The sequence below is a fragment of the Macaca fascicularis genome, chromosome 1 (assembly GCF_037993035.2).
Source record: "Macaca fascicularis isolate 582-1 chromosome 1, T2T-MFA8v1.1".
Lineage (NCBI taxonomy): Eukaryota > Metazoa > Chordata > Mammalia > Primates > Cercopithecidae > Macaca > Macaca fascicularis.
Window position 1 is genome coordinate 158,868,671 of NC_088375.1, and position 21,090 is coordinate 158,889,760.

The 21,090-nt window shown below is 41.0% G+C and overlaps 2 protein-coding genes and 3 non-coding genes across 8 annotated transcripts in view; all 5 read right to left on the minus strand.

The window, feature by feature from the left end:
- MSH4 (mutS homolog 4) overlaps window positions 1–3,560 on the minus strand; it is a 115,731-nt gene extending 112,171 nt beyond the window's left edge. The window contains exon 1 of the mRNA XM_005542987.4: window positions 3,216–3,560. Within this exon, the coding sequence (XP_005543044.3) occupies window positions 3,216–3,456 (241 nt within the window). The 5' untranslated portion in view covers window positions 3,457–3,560. The remainder of the gene's footprint in view (window positions 1–3,215) is intronic.
- Window positions 3,561–5,642: 2,082 nt separating this feature from the next.
- RABGGTB (Rab geranylgeranyltransferase subunit beta) lies at window positions 5,643–14,694 on the minus strand. 4 transcript variants are annotated; one of them, XR_012418644.1, is made up of 9 exons: window positions 14,621–14,694; window positions 13,288–13,395; window positions 11,517–11,714; window positions 10,829–10,934; window positions 9,414–9,466; window positions 9,172–9,282; window positions 8,440–8,549; window positions 6,496–6,645; window positions 5,643–6,220 (listed from the first exon to the last, which is right to left on the minus strand). XR_012418644.1 is itself a non-coding variant. In XM_005542990.5 (9 exons), exons 1-9 carry the CDS (start codon window positions 14,621–14,623, stop codon window positions 6,080–6,082), a joined length of 996 nt encoding a protein of 331 aa, XP_005543047.1. In that variant the 5' UTR covers window positions 14,624–14,694; the 3' UTR covers window positions 5,643–6,079. The 4 variants fall into 4 exon arrangements, 3 of the variants coding, with proteins under 3 accessions (XP_005543047.1, XP_005543048.1, XP_045224577.1); XM_005542990.5 differs by having other exon boundaries at window positions 8,440–8,565; XM_005542991.5 differs by lacking the exon at window positions 11,517–11,714 and having other exon boundaries at window positions 8,440–8,565.
- On the minus strand, window positions 11,326–11,398 carry LOC123571115 (small nucleolar RNA SNORD45). The gene has a single exon (XR_006695283.1). It is a non-coding gene; the product is annotated as a small nucleolar RNA SNORD45 (small nucleolar RNA).
- On the minus strand, window positions 12,920–13,003 carry LOC123571110 (small nucleolar RNA SNORD45). The gene has a single exon (XR_006695280.1). It is a non-coding gene; the product is annotated as a small nucleolar RNA SNORD45 (small nucleolar RNA).
- On the minus strand, window positions 13,731–13,809 carry LOC123571112 (small nucleolar RNA SNORD45). The gene has a single exon (XR_006695282.1). It is a non-coding gene; the product is annotated as a small nucleolar RNA SNORD45 (small nucleolar RNA).
- Window positions 14,695–21,090: the final 6,396 nt, after the last annotated feature.

The following is a 21,090-nucleotide window of genomic DNA, read 5'->3' on the forward strand; positions in this document are numbered from 1 at the left end:
GTAATCTTTCTGAAAAACAAATCTGATCAGTATCTCTCTTTCTTACAATTCCCATGTGTCTCCCCATACTCACCATACGGTAAAATATAACTTCATTATATGGGTTCCAGCAGGAATTAATGATACACTCAAACTGGGATAATTTGATAAAGAGAATATTTGCAAAGGTGTGGACAGGGTGTAGGGGTGTTATCATAAAGAACCAGCATAAAATGTGCTCCATTAGCATTCTTAGGCTTTAGGGAGCTAAGGAAGAGTGGTTGCCAGAAACTGGAGATAGGGAAACTGGAGATGGAGAAGGCTGTTTCTTGTTCTCAGACTACTTTTAGACTATATGCCCTTTCTTGAAACTCATTCACTTGTCTTAATTCTCCTCCTACTTCCTTGACCTCTATTTTGCTATATAATCTTCATATTCCCCGCTCTGGTCCCAACATACTGGTAACTTTCAAATCCATATTTCCCTCAAGTTTCTCTCTTCTTAGCCCTAGTTTCCTATATTCAATTATTTTAATATAAATATATGGATATCCCACAGGCTCTTCACACTCAGCATGTCCATAGCAGAACTCATCATCTTCCCTCTAAAAGTTGCTTTGCCTACAAAATTCCCAGTATCAGAAACTACTACTACCATCTATCCAGTCATCAAAACCAGAGACCTCGTGTTGAACATGGGGGTCTCTGGGCAAAATTTGTCTCCCAGATCTAATTCTCACAACTATATCTACATCCAAGTTTATCTACATAGATCACTCTCCTGCTCTAGCCAAGCAAAATCATTTGCAGTTTTACATGAATCTTCTTTTCCTTTGCATGTGTTTTTCTCAAGAATGCACTCCAGCTTCTCTCCTCTTTCCCTTTGGCTGGCATTCTTCTTTGTACTTATTCTTCAAGACCAGTTCAAGGTGCACTTACTCTGTTAAACGTCTTTTCCCACTTTTGTCCCCATACTTTAATTATAAATACCTCAAAAATTGTAAATACCTCAAATACAGTTATCTCTTAAATGTGTATTTGTTGATTTTTAAGTCTGTCTTCTCTACTGAACCTTAAGTTCCTTGAGAGCACAGATTATTTTCCCCAGCTGCTAACATAATTTGGACCTTTGTTCACCTATTTGGGCCTTGGTTCTACCTGTAAAACAGGAACAAAAAAATCTACTCTGCAGAATTATTGTGAGGATCAAAGATACCATCTGCCTAGTAAGAAGCCAGAACAAAGAAGGTATATATAAATTAGTGAATGTTATCATTACTGATAAAATAAGTGGGTGACAAAGCATCTGATGAAGAGAGGGATTAGATTGACAATGTGAACATGCATGTTGCTTTAGAGGAATTGCAAGTAGCTCAGCTTTGTTAGAAAGCAGGATAAATATTAAGAAATGATGGGGGATAAATCTGTAAAGATGAGACACTGATCCTAATTGCTTTGGCTATCCTTCAAAAGAGTTTGATCTTTTACCTGCAGATACAGGTCTACTGATTCAAGTGGCAAGGGACATGAGAAAATCATTTTCAACATAAGTAAGTGGTACAGTAAGTAAGCTAGAAGGACGGCAGAACACTTAGGAGTTTGAGGGCTAGGTGCAGTGGCTCACGCCTGTAATCCCAGCATTTTGGGAGGCTGAGGCAGGAGGATCGCTTGAGCCTAGAAGTTCGAGACCAGTCTGGGCAATGTAGGAAGACACTGTCTCTATAAAAAAAATTTTAAAAATTGCCGTCTGTAGGGGCATACACCTTGGTCCCAGCTACTCGGGAGGCTGAGGTGGGAGGATCACTTAAGCCCAGGAATTTGAGGCTGCAGTGAGTCATGATCATGCCACTGCACTCCAGCCTGTGCAACAGAGCAAGACTCTGTCTCAAAAAAAAAAAAAAAAAAAAAAAAGCAGAGAGGAATTTCATTAATCGTATAGTGAGTTTGAGGTATCCATTAGTCCATCAATAAAAACTTCAGAAGACAGTCTGAAATAAGTCTGGAGTGTAGATGAGATCTGAGTTGTGGAGTTATTCACATCTAGGTAGAAGTGGCCTAGGAAGAAAAAAGCTTTAATGACACGCCCATAATTTGGGAAGAAAGGTGAGCATAGCAATTCTCTAGGAGGTAGCAGAAAAACAGGGGCAGGTGGAATCAAGGAAGCCAAATTAAGAGAGTTTAAGAGAAGACCAGTCAAATAGGCCAGGCAGTGGTGGCTCATGCCTGTAATCCCGATGCTTGGGGAGAGCAAGGCAGGAGGAGCACTTGAGGCCAGGAGTTTGAGACCAGCCTGGGCAACATAGCGAGACTGTTTCTAAAAATAAAGAAATTAAGAACATTAAATGCAGCAGAAAGGTCACATGAGATGAACTGAAAAATGACCACTGGAGTTGGTATTTGTTACTTTACCATTGTGTTGCAATCGTGTGTGAAAAATGGTGATGCTTTGTCATGAATAGAGACTAGTAAAATAATAAATGATTTGAAGGACATGCATCTTTTTTGTTTGTTTGTTTTGAGTCAGGGTCTCACTGTGTCACCCAGGCTGAAATGCAGTGGCGCGATCTCGGCTCACGGCAGCCTCGACTTCCTGGACTCGCCATCCTCCCACCTCAGCCTCCTGAGTAGCTAGGACCACAGTCATGCGCCACCACACCCAGATAATTTTTGTATTTTTAGTAGAGATGGGGGATGGGGTTGGAAGGTTCACCATGTTGGCCAGGCTGGTGTAGAAAGAACTCCCGGCCTCAAGTGATCCGTCCACCTCGGCTTCCCAAAGTGTTGGGATTACAGGCGTCAGCCACCGCCCAGCCCACATCTTTTAATACTAAACATATTATTTTCCTGAATTAGATGAAATGTTCAATTTATTCTATTTTATCCCACCCTAGCAGGATTTGGAGAATTAAATTCAGCAGTCAAAGATCAGCTCACCACTTCTATCAGCAAACTCACGCACAAACTGTCATTTGTCAGACACTCTGAGGGACGTTATGTGGGATACTTCAGCCTTCCTCAGAACTGAGCCATCCACAATCAAGGTCTTGCAATAGAACCAATTTGAAAAGTCAAGGCTTCTAATCACCCAGACCAAACTCCCAGGGCACTCTGATCTCACGCCCCAACCAAACCACAACTGAACTTCACTGTGGTAACCACCACGCACGTGTCCCTGAGCCTCCATGAACTGCCGGCCTCTAGCCTCAAGGACACTCCTCCACCCAACCACTCCTTGCCTTGAGCTGGCCGGGAGCCTGGCGCGGGGCAGGGGAGGCTGCTGCTGCTGCTCCGGTCGCCCGCGGCTCCTGACGTGCCGGGAGGGGTGGATGCAGAGGCCACCTGGCCTGAAGGGCGGCTCTGAGGAGTCTCCTGGAGTCTGAAATTGTAGCGGGGACCCTGTGGTGAGCGGGTTTCTCCCGACGACGGGGAAACCGCCGGGGCAGAAGGCGAGGCTGATGAGATCTCAGGCCTCAGCATCCTCCCAAACCTTCCCTGACCCGAGAAGTGTGAGGTTTCTGAGCACCCCCTCGCGTAGCCCAACTACGGAAGATGCGCAGCTGGAAAGGGCGGGAGAACTGCGCGCCGACGAACTAAGCTGCACTGCGCAGGCGCCTGCAGCCTCAGCTTTCCACATGGATTCACGTGCTTCAGGTCTACGACCCTGCTTCCAGCAGTTCCCAAACCCATCCCTTTCCACATGAACCTCACTGGAACCTCCTCAGCCTGCAGGTATCAGACTGACCAGAATTCTGCAAGGCCCATGAATTACCACCCAATTTGTTAGCCCCATTATTATCACAGCACCCAATCTCCCTTATTGCAAAATGATACAGGCATTTCCCACACATCCAAGCACACTAGCTTATCTTGAAATGTAGAAACCACCAAACACAGTACACCCAGTGCCTTTGACACAATGAGAACGTGTAATGCTCACACAGTATAACTCACCTAAAGTTTATCTTGTGACCAAATATAGGAAAGATCTGGTTATATTATCACAAGACAGTGTGCACATGGCCGTGTGCATAGTAGAGTAGGAAACAGGGACAGACTAACTGGGTAAGATCTCTCAGTTAACAGTTCCCCATCCACCAATTTCTAGTACTGTGGTTTCTAACATATAAATCAGTTAATAGCATACTAGAAGTTCAAACTCCAGCTTTGCAATGGTGACCTTTAGAAAATTCCTTAAATAGGCCGGGCGCGGTGGCTCAAGCCTGTAATCCCAGCACTTTGGGAGGCCGAGACGGGTGGATCACGAGGTCAGGAGATCGAGATCATCCTGGCTAACCCGGTGAAACCCCGTCTCTACTAAAAAATACAAAAAACTAGCCGGGCGAGGTGGCGGGCGCCTGTAGTCCCAGCTACTCGGGAGGCTGAGGCAGGAGAATGGCGTGAACCTGGGAGGCGGAGCTTGCAGTGAGCTGAGATCCGGCCACTGCACTCCAGCCTGGGTGACAGAGCGAGACCCCGTCTCAAAAAAAAAAAAAAAGAAAATTCCTTAAATAAGGCCAATAGTACCAACTTACCAGAGATCCGTGAATTAACCATGATGCAATTATCTGGATACTGTCATATAGAAGTTATTAGAAGACATTTACACCACTACTGAAATCCTGTCACTGTTGAGTATCTCAATAAACCAGTTATGCACAGCAGTTTACCCACATGCAATGGCAACAGTCCTTAAGAACGTCTCTGTTCTTGGAATAATTATTGCACAGGGTATTCCAAACATACTTGAGAAAATCTCAATTTCCATAAAAAAACCTTATTTTCAGATTGGGAACGGTGGCTCCTGCCTGTAATCCCAGCACTTTGGGAGACTGAGGCCAGAGGATCACTTCACCTCAGGAGACCAGCCTGGGGAAGACACTGCCTGCCCCCAAAATTAAAATATCAGCTGGACATAGTGGGCATGGTGACAGGTGCCTGTAGTCCCTGGTACTCAAGAGGTTGAGGTGGAAGGACTGCTTGAGCCCAGGAGTTTAAGGTTGCAGTGAGCTGTGACTGTACTACACCCCAGCCTGGGGAACAAAGGAAGACCGTCTCTAAAAAATAAAATTTAAAAACAGAGAATACCTCATTTTCACCAAAACTGTAAACCCCTAAAGAGTAATTGTGCCCATTTTAGGCAGGGCGTGGTGGCTCATGCCTGTAATCCCAGCACTTAGGGAGGCCGAGGCGGGCGGATCACGAAGTCAGGAGATTGAGACCAGCCGACCAGCATGGTGAAACCCCAACTCTACTAAAATAACAAAAAAATTAGCCGGAAATGGTGGTGTGAGGCTGTAGTCCCAGCTACTCCGGAGGCTGAGGCAGAATTGCTTGAACCAGGCAGGGAGAGGTTGCAGCGAGCCGAGATCGTGCTGCTGCACTCCAGCCTGCGCAACAGACTGTCTCAAAAAAAAAAAAAAGTGAATTGTACCCATTTTAGCTTTTTAAGAAAAAGATAGGTGCAAAAAAATACTGTGGCGACCATCAACTCAACTGTTAGTGTTTCCTTATTTGAAGATAACCCCTTCCTCGGGTAATTCTGATATATAAAATGCTAAAAAATATGTACAGTCCGAATCACAACCCCATTTTAAGATGGTAGACTGCCATTTAACCTAAGTCTGTGACTAATTCAGAATAACCATATTCAAACCTATGAATCATTTCCAAATTTCAACAACCATTTATTTTGTGCATCATTTAATTCATGTATGGGTTCTATCCACTTTCATCAGTTAACATTCTTGTTGACAAACCATTTTACATCAACTTGCTATAGAACACATGAAAGGTATACATGGGAGAAAAATCAAGTAGAAACCTAGAGTTCTTCTACATTAGCTCAGTTATTGAACATAAGTAACAGACACAAAAGTATACACAAAAAACTGTAGTCAGAATAACAGGACTTCAGAATAAAGAGCAGAAAATAAAATACAGGTCTTTATTTTACAATATGTATAATTATATAATTTATTAAAATTAATTTAACACAATGTACAAAATATTAACAGTATTCATTTTTAGATTTAATAAGCACTTCAAATACAGAAATGTTAAAATGGCAAAACTATACTATGCAGCTTTCACTTTAATGAATCTAGCTCACTAGCTCAGGCTGAACATTCACTCTCTGAAGCACTTCTTCAGGCATGCAAAAGACAGGATTAACAGGTTTAATCTGTTCTTCTCCCAAAAGTGACAATCCAGCAATTCCAAATAAGGTATGAAAAGGATCCACCTATTTAAAAAAGAATTTATATACAGATTACAAAATGAAAACTTCTTTAACTTCAAATCATTAATACCTGACCTTTACCATATACTAATTTTGTTAGCAACAGGCGACAAGAAATTTCTGTAAGATTGTTCTATATCCTTCATACATTCTACGAGAAATAGAAAAAAACACTGCTTTCAAAGCAACACTTGGAATACCACCCTGGAAATCCATGGAACCATGAAGGAATGCGACACTAAAATAATTTATACAAATATGTCAGAAATATTACTTGCCATATCTCCTGGCCTGTCTGCAAATCCCCCCGTTTCTTCATCTTGACATGCTAAAATGAAATTACGTAGTTTCTCTCTATCAATCCAATGAAGTCTTCCAATTATCTTTAGGGAAGCCAGGACCCACCATGAATAGCATACATCTGGTAACTAGGAGGGAAAAAAGTTGCCACAATTTCATTCTCTTTTATTTCCCTAATTTTGAGAACAATTTAAAAGTGGATTAAGTCTCACTCTCAAGTAATCTGATGTTTTAAGTGTCAAACCATGTGGAGGGACGAAATCCAGGGATATACTGACATGTAGGGTATGAAATACTTGCTTAGAATGAAAGATAATCAATTAATGGGTAAGAAGAGACCAAACTCCAATTCATAGGTAACCATGCTAAATATCTCAGTACTCACTGATAAGCGTGCATCTACCTTGTTTCTATCTGCAACAAATGCCTAACTCAGCCCCTTAACCAAGAAGCTAGTAGTATAATCATGAAATCCATGGGTACAGTTCTGTTTTTCTACCAGCACTGTCCAGGTGGGTACACACCTGCTTAAAATTCAACTAAACTCTAGCTCTTCAAAATATGGTGACATAAGTCTGTAAGGAAGAAAATCCCACCCAAGGCTGCATTTTAATGAGATCCTTGAATTTTAATGAGACCCATTAGAAGCTGCCCTAGATTGTGAGCAAATGCAGGCCCAGGCACGGCCACCCATTTTTCTGTTGACAGTTCCTCAAGTTTTTTATTCCACTCTGTTGTAGACAGCAACTGTGGGTGTTTCTCTGCCCATTGTCACTCAGAAAAACTGAGGTTTAAAAGTAAAAATACAGGCTGAGCACGGTGGCTCATGCCTGTACTCCCAGCACTTTGGGAGGCTTAGGAGGGTGGATCACCTGAGGTCAGGGGTTTGAGACCAGCCTGACTAACATGATGAAACCCCATCTCTACTAAAAATACAAAATTAGATGGGCGTGGTGGCGCACGCCTGTAATCCCAGCTACTGTACCACCACGTCCCATTCAGAGGGCACAGCAAGCTACAATCCTTGAGTCAAATCTAGACTATAGTGTAGGAACACATTTTACATTTGTAAATCATTTAAAAATAGTCCTGGATCAGGCGCAGTGGCTCACGCCTGTAATCCCAGCACTCTGGAAGGCTGAGTCAGGCGGATCACAAAGTCAGGAGTTCGAGACCAGCCTGGCCAATATGGTGAAACCCTGTCCCTAATAAAAGTACAAAAATTAGCTGTGCGCCTGTAGTCCCAGCTGCTCGGGAGGCTGAGGCAGGAGAACTGCTTGAACCTGGGAGGCGGAGGTTGCAGTGAACTGAGATGGCGCCACTTCACTCCAGCCTGAGCAACAGAGCAAGATTCCATCTCAAAAAAAAAAAAAAAAAATCTGACATATGAAATAAGTATATCTGTCCATAATAATTTTAATTGGAACACAGTCATACCCATTCATTTCTTACCACTTATGGCTGCACTTGCTCTACAGGAAAATCACATAGTTGCAAATGAGTATTCACTGTTTGTCCCTTACAGACCTGATATAGGGACCTATCATGTGGAGGAAAATTTAATAATATCCTCTCTCCAAACTAAATTATCTGGGTATTCCTTAAATAAGAAGACTGTAAACAAAAATTCTGTAGCCTAATTTTTTAAAAATCCAATTTGCCAAAACCAACTGTCCTTAAACATGGAGATTCCTGTGCAAGACTGTCTGGAAATGGACATCAGGATCAATGAGTATTTCAACTCACGGGGCTCTACTTTTGCCAAGGGGAGTCTTTTAGTAGGACGCATTACTGAAAATTTGCAAGAGGGAAAGTTAATAAATAAGCTCATGGCCAATTTACAATATTGAAATAGGCAAGACAAAGCTGCAGCATTCACTCAAGGTTCTAAAGTCAGCAGAACAGAGCTTATCAAACAATACCTTCTCTGGCCTTCCATTGAGCCCGCCTGAAGGTAACTGTCGTTCACAAAGCCACCAGCCAAGTAAATCAGAATTTACTTGATGCAACTGACTTGTAATAGCCAGAAATCCTGTGCAACAATAGATCTAAAATTACAGACATAAAGTATATGTGTATAATAATTCCTTGACAGTAAAAGTGATAAAACTACTCAAATTATTAAAACACCACTTTATATTTTAAGGTTTTCTTCTCGATCTGACACTTAAAATTCCAAACACGTATTAATACCACTTATCTGAACAAATCCAAACATAGTGTTACTAGTATGCAATTCTGTACTGAAATATTACTGTCAAAATTTCTTCATGGTTAGTAAATCGCAGCCATTCACATATTCAATGTTCTCTGACACAAGAAAGGAGGTTCATCATTTATCTCAGGGCAGAAAGAAAAATGTGTGTGTTTTTTTTATCTGTATGGTTAGTGAAAAATTAGTGGAAAAAAATGTGTTTTGGTGCTTACAAACCTACTTATGTTTGCTTAGGTCAGAGGGATCCACTGACAGAGAAAGGTATATAGTATATAGTATATAAAGCAAAGCAATGAAAGCAACTAAGCAATTCTTAAGATGCCATATTACAGTCATTAACTTTATGTGTATTTGACAAACACCGAAATAACCCATTTTCCTATTTTACTACACTTGCTTCCAAAATGACAATAAATTTTCATCTGTGTTAATACATTACCTGCCCAGCATGGGATTCAGAACCTGGTCTGCAACCAAATCCACCATCAAAGTTCATACAGGATAAAACAAATTCAATTGCCTTTTCCACATTAATAGCATCAAGCTTCCCCTACAAACAGAAAAAAACAAACAAACAAAAAAAAACCTGTTAAATTCCAGAGTATTCAGCAGATCAGACAAAAAAAAAAAAAAATCCAGAGCATTCATGAACTTTAATCATTTCAAATATTCAAAGCTTACCAACAAAGCCAAAGTTGCCACCGCACAAAAAGAGAATCTTGTATCAATTTCTCCTACAATAAAAAGAGATCAAATCAAGGCAGGAGTTACCAAATCATACATGAGTCATCTAAAAACAAACTCTGCACAACTACTACTTTAAATTGAGTTCAAGCTTTACTTTTTTTTAACCCTAAAGTAAAAACTTTAGGGTAGTCAGGAAGAAAGCTAAATCTGAAGTGCCTTTACTTCCCAAGAAAATTCCTTTGTCAAAAATAACAGCAAATTGACCAGGCACAGTAGCTCTTGCCTATAATCCCAACACTTTGGGAGGCTGATGCGGGAGAATCACTTGAGCCTAGGAGTTTGAGACTAGCCTAGGCAACATAGCAGGACCCCATCTCTACAAAAAACTTTTTAAAAAAATTAGCTGGGGCTGGGCACTGTGGCTCAGGCCTGAAATCCCAGCACTTTTGGCAGCCGAGGCAGGAGGATCACATGAGGCCAGAAGACCCCATCTCTACTAAAAATACAAAAGCCAGCCAGGTGTTGTGGTGCATGTCTCAGCTACTCTGGAGGCTGAGGCAGGAGAACTGCTTGAGCTTGGGAGGAGGAGGTTGCAGTGAGCCAAGATTGCACCACTGCACTCCAGCCTGGGCAACAAAGCTCTGCAACCCCAGCAACTCTGCCTCCTCCCACCAAAAAATAAACAAACAAACAAACAAATAGCTGCCTGTGATAGTATGAGCCTATACAGTCCCAGCTACTCAGGAGGCTGAGGCCTGAGGATCATGAGCGTGGACTGTCAAGGCTGCAGTGGGCAGTAACTGCACCACTGCACTCCAGCCTGGACAGAGCAAGACCCTGCCACAAAAAAGTCACAGCAAATTATCTTAAGCTGCTTAAAGAATGCCCAGAAAGAGAAGAAAACTAATAGAACCAAAAGTATTAGGCAATTTCTAATAATGCAATAAACTTACCCTACCTTATAAAAGCAGATTTTTCACATCCCATGAAGCAGCTGGTCTCTCTGGCCTGCACTGTGTTCATCCCTAAAGCAGAGATTATCTACATTTATCAAATACAATTCTATTCCCTCCCTCCACTCAAATATTCAGCAAGTTTGTAAAGTTTTTTTAAAATTTTTTTCCCTTTCCAGCAAGTAGTTTTTAAAAAACTTTACAAAGCCACCAAATATTGGGGAAAAAAAATTCCACCTACCTTATCTTTTAGACTGGCCCCCTCTGTTCCAGTGCTCCTGTATGCTGATATAACTACCACAGTGCATGCTGGAAGTTCCAGCAGACCATTAACTCCAGTTAGACCAGCTGCTTAGTGGGACCTGAAAAGATGAAAAACTTATAAACTGGTTACTAGCAAAACCAGTACACTTTAATATTGGTATTTTGGGTAGAATGGACTAAATCTGACATTACCCCAAATATCTCCAGCAAAAGAACCATCTTCTTTCTGTAGACCTTTAACATATTCCACAACTTTATTTACGTCGATAACATTAATACTGTCATACAGTGTAAGAATCTGCAATAAAGACAAGTATTAGGTAAATACCCCTTTCAGGTTTATTCTAATCTTATGCTCAACTCTTTTTAAGTTGCCAAGCGCTCCTTTTGTCTCTGTATATAGCCTTTTCTCAAATATGCAGACTCTCCTATTATTCAATAAAATTACAGATATTATCAAAACTCAAATCTTTAAAGTATAATTTTTCTACATATAAACTTTAACTTGGCATTCCAAGATACTCAAATGTACTAACTCACATACACACAAAGTCCTGATCTTCCCATCTCAGCACCCAGCACCAGAAAGACTTTAAACCAGGTAGATGTTCACTAATACCAAAATCAAACAGATCCACTTAGCTATTTAACAGTATTTACACATACTGAAGATAAAAATTTTACCCTGCAAGGTCTCAGTGTAATTTTAGAAACTCACATCAACTTTGGATTCAGCTAATACATGCCATTACATCATTGACCTTGTAGGACAGCTTCACTTGTAACAAAACTTTTTGACCAAATCCTAATAGTTTCAATTTCCAACTCTGAAGTAAGAGAACACACTATCAAGATCATTGCAATTTTAATTAGTATTTACCTGGACAGCACTAAGAGTGTATAAAAGATGAGGATCATGTCCGATACTAGCACTTATTCCACCACATTCGTGTTGGCAAGACTTAATAAATGCCAGAATCTCTTCTCTATTCATGCGATGAAGTTGTCCCATGAGATCCATTACTGTCAGACCCCAATAGATGCCACTCATTCTTAAATACTCAGACATACAGTATTCCTAAAATAATACACAATTCTTAAATGTGTCAATTTGAACTGAAAACAGGTTATAAAGAGATCAAACACAAAGGTAACTTATTAGCCATGCTGCTATTTTTACCTCTCCTGACCTTAATGGCACTAATCAGTATTGAGTTTAAAATTTGTGCCGCTCAACGTTAGAGGCCATCTTCAGACACAACTATTAATCACAAAAAAAACAATTATCTGAGAAGCACAGGATTAGTTCATCTATGGCTGACAATACAAACAGGGCTTTAGTTTCTCCCATGAGCCAAAGACAGAAAAGCATCTACCTTTTTCATCAGTGAAGTTCAGGGACAGTATTTCTTTCCGAGTACCTATACCATATTTATCGGACATCTATTTTAATGTGGACTCTGTACAAAACTTACTATCTATTAGGAAATTATATAACTTCATGAAAAATCAAAATGCCGTAAACATTCTAAAGATGTCTACGCCCAGATAAAACAGTGGCTAATCAATGATAGATGAAAATTAGTATTAGGATTCCAGAAACAAATTTTTCCCACACTCAACAATGCATTACATTTTAAGAAGTTTTGTGGCTGGGTGGTGGCTCCTGCCTGTAATCCCAGCACTTTGGGAAGCTGGGGCAGACAGATCACTTGAGGTCAGGAGTTTGAGACCACTCTGGTCAACATAGCAAAACTCTGTCTCTACCAAAAATACAAAAACTAGCTGGGCGTGGTAGAATGCGCCTGTAATCCCAGCTATTCAGGTGGCTGACTTAAGCCCAGGAGGTGGAGGTTGCAGTGAACCCAGATCGCACCACTGTCCTCCAGTCTGGGCAACAAAGTGAGGTTATACCTCCCAAAAGGAAAAAAAGTTTTTTTTAACAGGTGGTACATCTTAATTTGCTACTAACCCAAATTCAGGGCATAGATAGCAGATAAAGGCAGAAACGAGTCCAGCCCCATCCATATGGCCTTAACTCCATGATTGCTACTAGAGTATTTTCAACGTTGCTACTAGAGTATTTTCAAGGTTATGGGAACCTAACACTTAAGTAAAAAATTAATACATACATCCCACAAATAGGTAGATAAGCTTAAGACAACTGAGTTTGGATACTACAGGGAAAAACATTTACTTGTAACTAAGTTGTTTACTACTTTTTGCTCAGATCGTCCCAGAGAGTTTTCCTTGAAATTTAAAAATTTAAGGTAAAACCTTTTCAAGGTCTCAGAGTAATTCTAGAGCTAAAGTGTTATTACACATCAGCAATAGATTCAGATAATACATGCCAAAACATCATTGACCTTGAAAGTATTACTTCTAACTACAAAAAGGGAAACCCGTTTTGTACCTCAAACCCTTATCTACTTTGGCAAGCCCTCTCAGTATAGGTGAATACTGCGATTCTAATAAGCCCACAATCTCAGACGTCCAAAGCACACTTAACTGAAGTTCAAAGGCACAGGAAATCCTCAGTTCTCTGCATGGAGTTGGATGCCATTTTAAGACATAAAATATAAATACTGTATCACCGCTTATGACTGTCACACTTCTTTAAAATAAACTTTCCAACATAAAATCATACATACATAATCATCTTTCTTTGAGCCATAGGATGCGATATAATCTGCATGTTTCTCCAATAATAGGGTGTCTGGTGCATCTGACTTGATAATAACATCCTTCTGTGGAGTGCCCTTTCAAAATAAAAAAGCAGTAATCTATCAATGTTTACCTCTACAATGTTCTTCTGCCCCACAGCACAGATTCAACATACATCTCAATTTTCACTTCGTTTAATCTTGTAATAGGAAAATGTTCCATTTAAAAATTGTAACTAGGGAGGCTGAGGTAGAAGATCGCTTGAGGCCAGGAAATTAAGGCTGCAGTGAACTGAGGTTGTACTACTGCACTCCATCCTGGGCGACGGGAGACCCTGACTCAAAAACAAAACAAACAAACAAAAATTCTATCTAACAAAAAAGAACTTAAGTCATTCGAGCTCCATCTTAGTCACGATTCAGGTAATTTTCAGGTCTCAGAGTAATTCTAGAGCTAAAGTATTAATAATCAACTTTAGATTCAGAATACATGCCAGCTCATCATTGACCCAAAAAATTACCACCAGCATTGCTTGTTGTTCACTTTTCATTCAAAAAGGTAAGTAAAAAATAAACACCATAGAATATCAAAGCTTATCATTTCAGGACAATTTACGGTTTACATGTGGCAGAGAGCATATATACATATTTTTTTATCTAACTGGCCCTTAATTTGCAAGCGAATTTTTGCTTATCAAATGCAGGTTTCAAAGCACCTTCTAAATACCCCAAAAGTTGTTCAAATGTATTAAATAAGTAGTTCCTTTAGCTCCATCTTCTCCACCTTTAATCCGAGTCTCTGTATTTGCATAAGTCCCCATGTGATGTGGCTCTAGTTCTTTTCGTATCTTTATCTTCCTCATTGAGAGTACACAGTAGTCATAATAATAGGTCATGAAGATTACCGGAAGTGATTAAGTACCGAATTTTCCTCTGATCCCACTAAAAATCTTAAAGCGAGACCACATCACTAACGATTTTAAAGAAATTTTTGACATCCCCCCTCCAAAAAAAAAAAAAAAAAGCCACCAATCAGCCCCAGCTTTTTAGAGGGTTTAAGAAATCGGGCTGCTCAACTCTAACAGGCCCTCCCTACAGAAGGCCTGGATAAAATCAGAAGCGGCATTGCCCGCGAGGTCTGCAAAAAATGCTGAGTAATATTTCACACTCAAAAAATCTTCAAGGCCTGTGTCTTAATCATTCTCCAGCACCAGGAAACCAATCCTAAGGTGACCAGTGTGCTTAACCCTACTCAACCCTACCCTACCCTACCCTGTCTGCTACCAACCCATCAGGACAGCTGCGGTTGACTCACACTTACCATGTCTAACAGGGAAAAGAGAGAGCAGGGTCAGTTCCTGGGTATACTTAGGAGCCCGGCGCCTGCGCAGATGCGCCACTCAGGCCCCCATGGCGCTCCGATATAGCTGACCACACTTTCGCCTGCAAGGCAGAATAGATCCACGGCTGCCGTAGGACCCCACTGATGGCTCATAGGTGTCTTCACTGCCTGCGTTCAAAGTCCCGCGACCATATTCTTGTCCCAAAGTCCCTCCGATTTGTCCAGAAACAGTTTTAAATAATATTTAAATATTTGAGTTGCTTTTAAGAAATCATTTGTTCCTGTTGGACGTGGTGGCTCACGCCTGTAATCCCAGCACTTTGGGAAGCCGGACAGCAGGATTGCTTGAGCCTAGAAGTGTAACCACCCAATATTGGGGTTCACTCTGCCTGCTGCTGTCGGGGAGCCCATTTATCAAGACAGGGGAATTGCAATGGAGAAAGAGTAATTCATGCAGAGCCTGCTGTGCAGGAGACTGGAGTTTTATTCTTACTCAGTCTCCCCTACTAGTCATCAGAGTTTTTAAAGATAATTTGGCGAGTAGGGGCTTGGGAAGTAGGGAGTGCTGATGGGTCAGGTTAAAGATGGACTCATAGTGGGTAGAAGTGAGTTTTTCTTGCTGTTTTCTGTTCCTGGGTAGGATGGCAGAACTGATTGGGCCAAATTACCAATCTGGGTGGTTTCAGCTGATCCATGGAAAGCAGGGTCTGCAAAATATGTCAAGCACTTATCTTAGATTTTACAATAGTGATGTTATCCCCAGGAGCAATCTGGGGAGATTCAGACACTTGGAGCCAGAGGCTGCATGACCTCTAAACTGTAATTTCTAATCTTGTAGCTAATCTGTTAGTCCTGCAAAGGCAGACTGGTCCCCAGGCAAGCAAGCAGTTTTTTTGGGAAAGGGATATTAACAATTTTGTTTCAGAGTCAAACAATAAACTGAATTCCTTCCTAAGTTGGTTCAGCCTAGGCTCAGGAATGAACAAGGACAGCTTAAAAGTTAGAAGCAAAATGGAGTCGGTTAGGTCTGATTTCTTTCACTGCCATAGTTTCCTCAGCTATAATTTTGCAAAGGCAGTTTCAGGAGATCCACACCAGCCTGGGCAATGTTGCAAGACCCCGGTCTCTACAATTAATAAAAATATGAGCCAGACGTGGTTGCCCAAGCCTGTGGTTTCAGCTACTGTGGAGGCTGAGGTGAGAGAATTACTTGAGCTCTGGAGTGGGGGGTGGAGGCTACAGTGAGCGGTGATCATGCCACTACACTGCAGGGTGTGAGACAGAACAAGACCCTGTCTCAAAAAAATAAAAATAAATAATTTGTTCTTGAGGCCCTTTGCACTCTGAAAATCTGAAATGGCTGTTAATTAGTAGAGTGCCTGTTTGCACATAGTAAGTGTTCAATGAATCTTTTTAAAATGAATATTAATGAAATGTTCACATTTCCTTCCTGTTTGTCTTGTCCATCTCAAGGTCCAGCCCTATACCCGCCCCCCCCCCCACAAACACAGACCACCCTCCCCCCACCACCACGACCACCACAAACACTTCTTCAGAGAGTGCTAATAGTAAAAATATTGGAAGTTACTTTTTTTTTTAAATTGCACTTTAAGTTCTAAGGGTACATGTGCACACTGTGAAGGTTTGTTACGTGGGGATACATGTGCCAGGTTGGATTGCTGCACTCATTAACTCATCATTTACATTAGGTATTTCTCCTAATGCTATCCCTCCTCCTGCCCCCCACCCCATGACAGGCCCCAGTGTGTGATGTTCCCCGCCCTGTGTCCAAGTGTTCTCATTGTTCAGTTCCCACCTATGAGTGAGAATATGTGGTGTTTGGTTTTCTATTCTTGTGATACATTGCTCAGAATGATGGTTTCCAGCTTCATCCATGCCCCTGCAAAGGACATGAACTCATCCTTTTTATGGCTGTATAGTATTCCATGGTGTATATGTGCCACATTTACTTAATCCAGTCTATCATTGGTGGACATTTGGGTTGGATCCAATTCTTTGCTATTGGGAATAGTGCCACAATAAACATATGTGTGCATGTGTCTTTATAGTAGCTTGATTTATAATCTATTGGGTATATGCCCTGTAATGGGATCACTGCGTCAAATGCCATTTCTAGTTCTAGATCCTTGAGGAATTGCCACACTGTCTTCCACAGTGGTTGAACTACTTTGCACTCCCACCAACAGTGTAAAAGTGTTCCTATTTCTCCACATCCTCTCCAGCATCTGTTGTTTCCTGACTTTTTAATGATTGGCATTCTAACTGGTGTCAGATGGTATCCCATTGTGGTTTTGATGTGCATTTCTCTAATGACCAGTGATGATGAGCATTTTTTCACGTGTCGGTTGGCTGCATAAATATCTTCTTCTGAGAAGTGTCTGTACATATACTTTGCCCAATTTTTGATGGCATTTTTTTTTTCTTGTAAATTTAAGTTCTTTGTAGATTCTGGATATTAGCCCTTTGTCAGATGGGTAGATTGCAAAAATTTTCTCCTATTCCGTAAGTTGCCTGTTCACTCTGATGGTAGTTTGTTTTGCTGTGCAGAAGCTCTTTAGTTTAATTAGATCCCATTTGTCTATTTTGGCTTTTGTTGCCATTGCTTTTGGTATTTTAGTCATGAAGTCCTTGCCCATGCATATGTCCTGAATGGTATTGCCTAGGTTTTCTTCTAGTGTTTTTATGGGTTTAGGTCTAACATTTAAGTCTTTAATCCATCTTGAATTAATTTTTATATAAGGTATAAGGAAGATATCCAGTTTCAGCTTTCTACATACGGCTAGCCAGTTTTCCCAACACCATTTATTAAATAGGGAATCCTTTCCTCACGTCTTGTTTTTGTCAGGTTTGTCAAAGATCAGATGGTTGTAGATGTGTGGTGTTATTTCTGAAGCCTCTGTTCTGTTCCATTGGTCTGTATCTCTGTTTTGGTACTAGTACCATACTGTTTTGGTTACTGTAGCCTTGTAGTATAGTTTGAAGTCAGGTAGCGTGATGCCTCCAGCTTTGTTCTTTTGGCTTTGGATTGTCTTGGCAATGTGGGCTCTTTTTTAGTTCCATATGAACTTTACAGTATTTTTTTTCCAATTCTGTGAAGAAAATCATTGGTAGCTTGATGGGGATGGCATTGAATCTATAAATTACCTTGGGCAGTATGGCCATTTTCACAATATTGATTCTTCCTATCCATGAGCATGGAATGTTCTTCCATTTGTTTGTGTCTTTTATTTCGTTGAGCAGTCGTTGTAGTTCTCCTTGAAGAAGTCCTTCACATCCCTTGTAAGTTGGATTCCTAGGTATTTTATTCTCCTTGTAGCAATTGTGAATGGGATTTCACTCATGATTTGGCTCTCTGTATGTCTATTATTGATATATAGGAATGCTTGTGATTTTTGCACATTGATTTTGTATCCTGAGACTTTGCTGAAGTTGCTTATCAGTTTAAGGAGATTTTGGGCTGAGAAGATGGGGTTTTCTAAATATACACTCATGTCATCTGCAAACAGGGACAATTTGACTTCCTCTTTTCCTAACTGAATACTCTTTATTTCTTTCTCTTGCCTGATTGCCCTGGCCAGAACTTCCAACACCATGTTGAATAGGAGTGGTGAGAGAGGGCATCCCTGTCTTGTGCCAGTTTTCAAAGGCAATGCTTCAAGCTTTTGCCCATTTAGTATGATATTGGCTGTGGGTTGGTCATAAATAGGTCTTATTATTTTGAGATGTGTTCCATCAATACCTAGTTTATTGAGAGTTTTTAGCATGAAGGGCTGTTGAATTTTGTCAAAGGCCTTTTCTGCATCTATTGATATAATCATGTGGTTTTTGTCTTTGGTTCTGTTTATATGCTGGATTACGTTTATTGATTTGCATATGTTGAACTAGCCTTGCATCCCAGGGATGAAACCCACTTGATCATGGTGGATAAGCTTTTTGATGTGCTGCTGGATCCGGTTTGCCAGTATTTTATTGAGGATTTTTGCATCGATGTTCATCAGGTCTAAAATTCTTTTTTTTGTTGTTGTGTCTCTGCCAGGCTTTGGTATCAGGATGATTCTGGCCTCATAAAATGAGTTAAGGAGGATTCCTTCTTTTTGTATTGATTGGAATAGTTTCAGAAGGAATGGTCCCAGCGGTCTTTGTACCTCTGGAAGATGTCTATTAGGTCTGCTTGGTGCAGAGCTGAGTTCAAGTCCTAGATATCCTTGTTAACCTTCTGTCTCGTTGATCTGTCTAAATGTTGACAATGGGGTGTTAAAGTCTCCCATTTTTATAGTGTGGGAGTCTAAGTCTCTTTGTAGGTCTCTAAAGACTTGCTTTATGAATCTGGGTGTTCCTGTGTTGAGTGCATATATATTTAGGATAGTTAACTCTTCTTATTGAATTGATCCCTTTACCATTATGTAATGGCCTTCTTTGTCTCTCTTGATCTTTGTTGGTTTAAAGTCTGTTTTATCAGAGACTAGGATTGCAACCCCCCCCCCCTTTTTTTCTTTCCATTTGCTTGGTAGATCTTCCTCCAGCCCTTTATTTTCAGCCTATGTGTGAGATGGATCTCCTGAATACAGCACACTGATGGGTTTTGACTGTATCCAATTTACCAGTCTGTGTCTTTTAATTGGGGCATTTAGCCCATTTACATTTAAGGTTAATATTGTTATCTGTGAATTTGATCCTGTCATTATGATGTTAGCTGGTTATTTTGCCCATTAGTTAATGCCATTTCTTCATAGCATTGATGGTCTTTACAATTTGGCATGTTTTTGCAGTGGCTGGTACTGGTTGTTCCTTTCCATGTTTAGTGCTTCCTTCAGGAGCTCTTGTAAGGCAGGACTGGTGGTGACAGAATCTCTCAGCATTTGCTTTTCTGTAAAGGATTCTATTTCTCCTTCACTTATGAAGCTTTTGGCTGGATATGAAATTCTGGGTTGAAAATTATTTCCTTTAAGAATGTTGAATATTGGCTCCACTCTCTTCTGGCTTGTAGTTTCTGCTGAGAGATCTTCTGTTAGTCTGATGGGCTTCCCTTTGTGGGTAACCCGACCTTTCCCTCTGGCTGTGCTTAACATTTTTTCCTTCATTTCAGGTGAATCTGACAATTATGTGTCTTGGCGTTTCTCTTCTTGAGGAATATATTTGTGGTGTTCTCTGTATTTTCTGAATTTGAATGTTGGCGTGCCTGCTAGGTTGGGGAAGTTCTCCTGGATAATATCCTGAAGAGTGTTTTCCAACTTGGTTCCCTTCTCCCCATCACTTTCAGGTACACCAATCAGACGTAGATTTGGTCTTTTCACATAGTCCCATATTTCTTGGAGGCTTTGTTTGTTTCTTTTTAATCATTTTTCTCTAAACTTCTCTTCTCACTTTATTTCATTAATTTGATCTTCAATCACTGATACCCTTTCTTCCACTTGATCGAATAGGCTATTTAGGCTTGTGCATACGTCAAGTAGTTCTCATGCCATGGTTTTCAGCTCCATTAGGTCATTTAAGGTCTTCTCTACACTGTTTATTTTGGTTAGTCATTCCTCTAATCTTTTTTCAAGGTTTTTAGCTTCCTTTTGATGGGTTCAAACATCCTTCGTTAGCTCAGAGAAGTTATGTTATTCCAGATCTTCTGAAGCCTGCTTCTGTCAGCTTGTCAAAGTCATTCTCTGTCCAACTTTGTTCCCTTGCTGGCAAGGAGCTGTGATCCTTTAGAGAAGAGACACTCCAGTTTTTAGAATTTTCAGCTTTTCTGCTCTGGTTTCTCCCAATCTTTGTGGTTTTTATCTACCTTTGGTCTTTGATGTTGGTGACCTACAGATGGGGTTTTGGAATGGATGTCCTTTTAGTTGATGTTGATGCTATTCCTTTCTGTTTGTTAGTTTTCCTTCTAACAGGTCCCTCAGCTGCAGAATTGTTGGAGTTTGCTGGAGGTCCACTCCAGACCCTGTTTTCTTGGGTATCACCAGCAGAGGCTGCAGAACAGCAAACATTGCAGAACAGCAAATATTGCTGCCTGATCCTTCCTGGGGAAACTTCGTCCCAGACGGGTGCCTGCCTGTGTGAGGTGTCAGTCGGCCCCCACTGGGAGGTCTCTCCCAGTTAGGCTACGCAGGGGTCAGGGACCCACTTGAGGAGGCAGTCTGTCTGTTCTCAGAGCTCAAACTCCATGCTGGGAGAACCACTGCTCTCTTCAGAGCTGTCAGACAGGGATGTTTAAGTCTGCAGATGTTTCTGCTGCCTTTTGTTCAGCTATGCCCTGCCTCCAGAGATGGAGTCTACAAAGGCAACAGGTCTTGCTGAGCTGCGGTGGGCTCCACCCAGTTCGAGCTTTGCAGTCCACTTTGTTTACCTACTCAAGCGTCAGCAATGGTGGATACCCCTCCCCCTGCTAGGCTGCTGCTTTGCAGTTTGATCTCAGGCTGCTGCACTAGCAGTGAGCA

Coding starts and splice junctions, on each gene's coding strand:
- RABGGTB (XM_005542990.5), bottom strand. Junction 8,566..9,171: donor CTGAATCCCATGCTGGGCAG/GTAATGTATTAA, acceptor CTGTAATTTTAG/ATCTATTGTTGCACAGGATT. Junction 6,221..6,495: donor CAGACAGGCCAGGAGATATG/GCAAGTAATATT, acceptor TTTTTTAAATAG/GTGGATCCTTTTCATACCTT.